At 38.4% G+C, this 6,089-nt stretch overlaps 1 protein-coding gene across 1 annotated transcript; it reads right to left on the bottom strand.

The window, feature by feature from the left end:
- Positions 1-3,724: 3,724 nt before the first annotated feature.
- On the bottom strand, positions 3,725-5,728 carry LOC111388772 (protein FAF-like, chloroplastic). Its single transcript, XM_023013574.1, has 2 exons — positions 5,622-5,728; positions 3,725-5,489 (listed from the first exon to the last, which is right to left on the bottom strand). The coding sequence occupies exon 2, from the start codon at positions 5,477-5,479 to the stop codon at positions 4,049-4,051; it is 1,431 nt and encodes a 476-aa protein (XP_022869342.1). The 5' UTR covers positions 5,480-5,489; positions 5,622-5,728; the 3' UTR covers positions 3,725-4,048.
- Between the last annotated feature and the right edge of the window lie 361 nt (positions 5,729-6,089).

Here is a 6,089-nt window from a genome sequence, read left to right as displayed (position 1 = left end):
ATTTTTATTAAAAATTATTTATCATTTAATTAATTATTTATTTTAGTAATTAAATATATTGAAGTCACAGATTTATAGAATTTGATCACAAATTAACGATTTAATTGGTCACTTATTATTTTTTGGTCACAAATCCGAAATTTTATGTCACAATTTATTTTACGATCAAAATTCAAAAAAAGTATAGATTACAGTTTGTTCATCGATCACAAATCGAAAAATTTATAAGTCACGATTTATTTATTGATCACAAATCACAAATATTATAAGTCACAATTTATTATACAATCACAAATTATCGGCCATAAATTAACCATTTTTTTGGTCACACATTATTTTTTTGTCACAATTTATCTTTTTCCATTGGTCACATATTATTTATTGGTCATAGATTAACCAATTTAATGGTCACAGTCAATTAAATAATTTGTGACCACCACCAACACTTACAATTCACATTCACAATTTTCAGGTCACGCATTCAATTCTGAGTCACAGTCACAATTTTTAGATCACGTATCCAATTATGAGTTACAAATCAACAAACTGCCACGACTATTGCCATGACAACCACAACCACGACCAACTGTAACTCTCAAATTGATAATCACAATTTTCAGGTCACGAGTCCAATTATTTGTCATAAAATCAACCAAACCACCACGACCACCACAATCATCTTTGCACCACTGCCTTATCACCAGAGTTTGCAGCAATCGCTGTGCCACCAATATCACCAACATCTAATCGGACTACCAACGACACCACCACCTCGCCATCGCAACAAAATCACCGCCACCAACAAGATCCAAAAAATCATTGCCACAGTCGCACAAAAACCTCATCAAATTAGATCCACAACAAACCAGCTCTCCCCACCGCAAGCACTACCACTTCAATATCGTCAAAAACCAAATCCTGCACCACATCACCACCACAACGACTTGCAGTACTGACAGAACTCCTTCGACACACTTCCATCAGCAGTCGTCGATTGATGTTGTCGTCGTGCAAAAAAAAAAGTAAGGGAATCGCATCCATTGTCGGAGGTGTTGGGACTGAGTTCACCGATAAATAATTACTGGAACAAGGGCGTAAGATTTGGCGGCGCAAACACCACATCGCAGTTGATTTCTTCGAGTTGCTGCCACCACCAAAATCTCCACGACCACCATCTGCCACAATTCTCAGTACTGATCAACCGTGATCTTCCGATGACTGCTTGTTCGACGACGGCGAGATTTTGGAAAGAGAAAGGGGGGGATTGAGAGAGAGAAAGTGAATTGAGATTGGGCAGCGAAAGAGAGGAGATAATTAGGTTTGAAATTGTTTATTTAATTAATTTTTAAATATATTAATTAATTAAAAAAATTTAGATTTCTGAAATATAAAACATGACATCTTATTTTTGAAATGATGATTTTTAATCTATTAAAATCTGTAATTTCCACTTTATCAAACTATATTGCGCCCATGGATTTATTTTATTGGACCAATATTATTCTTTTGTTCCGCCAACAGTTTGTCATCTTAAATGGACCTATATTTTATTGGCATTAATCATTTGGTGTTTGATCTTCACAATGGGCTATTATTTCTTCTTCTTGCCCCCATTAAGTTATTTCTTCAGTTCTTTGACGATGAGCACAAGGCAAGGCAGTAGCTCCAATGTGATTTTCCGTGTCACTGAATTGTGTTTGCTGCGTATATTTAAGCTACAACCTGGACATGTTTTCACCATTTGTTTGGGGAGAATTTATCAACCAAAGGGCTGGTTTTTTGCTGGTCCATAATTTGCACTGTTGGGTATTTAGTTATTATCCTAATTAACTGGCCAAAATTTTCCAATTTCCTATGACCTTTTTTGTACGTGGTGCAACACGATTAATGTACCGAACGACGTTAATCTGTTAACCTCCAAAAATAGCTATAACTGATACCCCAGCCCGTCCCCTCCAAACTTGCATATGTAGCACCCTATCAAGAGGCAAAATCGGCCGGATGAGAAAAAGGTCTGGGGACCGTTGGCACTTCGACGGTCAAGTCAACGGTCGACGAAAATAAATATATAGAGTGCAATAGTATGGAGATGTGGGGATTTGGTTAGAGTGTTGAGACCTACCTTAATTGTGCAAATGAGTCCATATATATAGAGAAATGGGTCAAACGGGTTAGTGGGCCTAAATCTTAGCCCAATAAGGAGGTGATTATATAAGTATAATAATAGGCACCTCGACTGGACTTCTTAGGACCTCGATGGCGCTTCGACTGGCCTATTTAGAGCCTCGACTTTGGGGCCCAACTCTAATGGGCCTCGCCCGGATCCAATAAGATGGCCCAATATGGGATGATAATTTATAGGCGTAACAAAAGAAATATCCAATCCTCGATGCTTATCTTCATGAGGATGGAAGATATGGTGGCGTCAACAATGAAAAATGAGAAGATGATAGAGTGGTTCACACTATTTATTTGAGAACCTCCAATGCTAAAACCCCTCGCACCACATTTTAGATGCAGTAAGTATTTTATTTGGAATTTGTGCTTGAATTAGTTCCACATTTTTGTAGCAATTTGGAACCACATAGAAATAGATGTTAAGTTGTTTTATTGCTTGACAGCATTAGCATTTGGAAACTATTTTGATGAATTTCTTTCTTCAAAGCGATTGCCTTATGTCAGTTATGCGCATTTTGGTCCATATAATTTGTCAACCCTAAAGCTTAAGGAAAGCCCCTTATCCCCTGAGGATTGCACCAAAAGCTGATTTTTCCTTCACCAATTTTCCAAGCTATTTGTTCTTCTACAAAGTCCATTATTTTTGAGCATTTGCTTCCATGTGACCAAATCTTGAGCCCCTATTGTTTGCCCACAAAGAAGTTTTTTCGAGTCTCTCCTATAGTTTGCAAGAGAATGTGTTTCTTTCATTTCTCTAAGCCCCAAGCCACCCTACTCTAGCATACACATTCTGTTCCATTTAGTCCAGTGGATTATTCGCAGTCGAGGTATCCCCTAAAGAAAGCTATTAGAGCCTTCTCAATTTATGCAACAAAAGATCCATCGACTCACTTGAACTCTAGAAATAAATTAAATAAGATGTTTTTATTTGTACTTAATATTTTTTATTTTCTGACAACATTTTCTTTAAGAGAAATGGTCTATCAATATTTCAAAAATGGTTATAAATCATGCCTACATATTGATTATTAATTGTATTAAGGTTGAATAAATATGTCACATCCTCAATTAAACCTTAAACCAAGGGGGAGACAGGAACATCTCAAGGATATTAATGGATTACGACGTTCCAAATATTAAGATCAAATATTGGACCAGACATGTTGTTATCTTCACACCATTGGCTAAAATTTGCAAAAGCTGATGAAAAGCAAAAGCTGATTCCATTATGATGCAAAGACAGACACATAGACAAGACAACCCACCAAGTCAAACAAAGTGCTGAGGTTTTGTTAATGTTTTAGTAACTAAAATAAATCACTACCTCAATGTTTCCACAACCTTGCTACCTGTACAATTTCCTTTACAGATTCTTTGACAGATATTTGTACCTTAGTCTTTGATTTGAATTTTATTTATTCAAATCAATGGCTAAATGTATATCAACTCAACATCTGTTAAAGAATTTGTCAAGATATTTATGTACAATTAGCTTGATTCATGTCCATACTTGTCTTTGAAATTTGAGTAAAGAAAGAATGATGGGGTAGATCAACATTGAATGTAAAATTCAATTAAATTTTATTACATGAATCGGAAATAGTAACTAAAAATGCCTACCCGTGATGAAATTGCTAAGGATTTGTTTGTTTGTTATGCTAATATGATCAAAGTATTCATTCTTTCTCCTCCTCCTCCTCCTCCTCGTTCATGCTTATTTGCTGCACAAGTCTCTTCTGAAGTAGTGCTTAATTTAGATAATCAACATAGGGAGATTGAGATAGAGTTGGGCTGATCATAATTATAGGAACTAAAAATGGATAGTCAATGGAAATTTGGATTAAGGAGAAATCTTGATTAATCATGATCATCAGGAGGTGGCAACGCAGTAAGGCTCCCAAATCAACGTGGACCTCCTTGGCTTCTTGCATCCCCTTGATAATGGCATAAGATATTCGTCATTCACGTTACCTTTGATGAGCACCATATTTTGCTGATCATATGTCTTTGCACCATTGGCTAGGCATGCATTGTTCTTGAGCGGTGAGGTTTTGCTCCGCCAGAAGTACTGGTAAGAGTTGAGGGAGGTGGCGGCAGTGGTGGCTGGCGGTGGTGGAGATGGAATCGGACGAGGCACCCGGCCAGGTCGTGGTGGGAGTGAGTGTGGAATTGGAAGGTCCTCAATCTCCTTCATGTTGACGATTTTGTTAGACCATTTTGGGTTCTTGTTGCCTAGCCTCATAAGTTTCTTCATCGTCCCACCTATTGGCAATGGTCTTGAGTTATGATCCATAACAAATTCCACCCCCTTGGCTACATTATTTTGCTTAACTCTCTCCTTCACCGCCGCCTCCTCCTCCTCATAACCACCGTCGTTTATTTTCTCATCAACATGTTGATCAATCTCTTCCATATCATCGGAAACTTTATTGAATTCTTGAACCTTATTTTCCCTTACCGTTTCACTGCGTGACTCTTGTGAAATAGGACTATTGATCAAAGTTAAGACTAGGCGGCCGTCAAAGCGTTGAACAGAGAAATTATTTCTTGGTGGGACAGAAACAGCTTCAAGAACAAGCCTACCATTTCTGCGGTGAGATTGTAATCGGATGGAAGTTCCATCAGCAATTGAAGGAATTGGTGGCGGCAAAGGCCGAGGTGGCGAATTCTTGTACTTGACAACATGAAAATCTTCAAACGAGTTCGATTCCTTCACTTGTTGCTGGAATATTTGTTCTTGTTCATGTTCATGATCTTTATGTTCATCTGCATCACTGAGTTCTGAAGCCGGGTATGAAGAAAAACAATCAGAACCAGTTTCTGATCCAAGACTTTCAGTGCAAATCTCTAAACTCTTCTCACTCAAAGAACTGGCTGATCTCCTCGCAAGAGGGTGAATATAAGGTGCTGAAATCTTGGCGGAATCTTCACTCTTTTTCTGTAAAATTGAACCCCAAACATCGAATGCCGAGGATTTTCCAACACCACGATCATCCTTCTCTTTCCTGCATTCTTCTTCACCGTCTGATGAAGAATCATTAGATGATTGATTAACAAGCTCCTGATCAGAGGGTGACGAAATCTCTTTGAATGGGGAGAAAAACCCATTTTGTGCAAGCCATTTCTTAGAAGACATATCAGCAGATAGTGTTCTTCTTAAAGACGAAGCTTTGCTTTTTTCACAATCTGAACAAAGGATAGTTACTATCCCTTGTTTCTCCATTACTGGGGCGGCCTCCTTCCGATGATCTGCTTTTAAAATGGAAGAAGAAAACTCTCGGCTCTTGCTCACCGCAACCATATTCTTTCCACTGCACGAAGTTAATTGAATAATCAGAACCGAACATAACAAAACGGAACAAAATCCCGAGTTACAAAGCAACAATATTTTTAAAAAAATTGCATAATTAGGCCATGCATGATCGTAAATATGTATGATTTACCTGAAGCAAACAACAGCATCCAAAAAGAGAAGAAGCTAGTGGATGACAGTTGCAAGCTAAGGGAGAAGAGAGGATGATGGATGGGTGTTAATGGAATTTCTTTGGCTTAATGCAAATACTAAAGGATGAGAGTGTCGGGTATTTGTAGGAGCTCGAAAAGCCTGTGGAACCTTGTTGATGGGCCCTACACGGGATTTTAGGTCACACACATAATTCTTTTTTTTTTTTTTTACAAGGTGTCCTATTCTAGACTAATCCTTGAGTCTGTGATCCGGCCCCTCTTCACACAGTCCGGTTAATCGCAGGATGTGCCTCCAACTGGCCAGGGTCCGAGCGCTCCCCACCTGGTCTGACAAAGTGCCAAGCAAGCCAATCCAAGTTGCACCTTGCCTTCCAAGAATAATCCTTGCCTTCCAAGTTCCCACTTGCCTTTCAAGAATAAATCCTTGCCTTCCAAATGTTCCCTTG

The sequence above is a fragment of the Olea europaea genome, unplaced genomic scaffold (genome assembly GCF_002742605.1).
Source record: "Olea europaea var. sylvestris unplaced genomic scaffold, O_europaea_v1 scaffold528, whole genome shotgun sequence".
NCBI classification, from domain to species: Eukaryota; Viridiplantae; Streptophyta; class Magnoliopsida; order Lamiales; family Oleaceae; genus Olea; species Olea europaea.
This window is presented reverse-complemented; position numbering and strand designations above follow the sequence as displayed.

What these genes read in the sequence shown, in the direction of transcription:
- LOC111388772 (XM_023013574.1), bottom strand. Translation starts at nt 5,479, where the DNA reads ATGGTTGCGGTGAGCAAGAGCCGAGAGTTTTCTTCTTCCATTTTAAAA.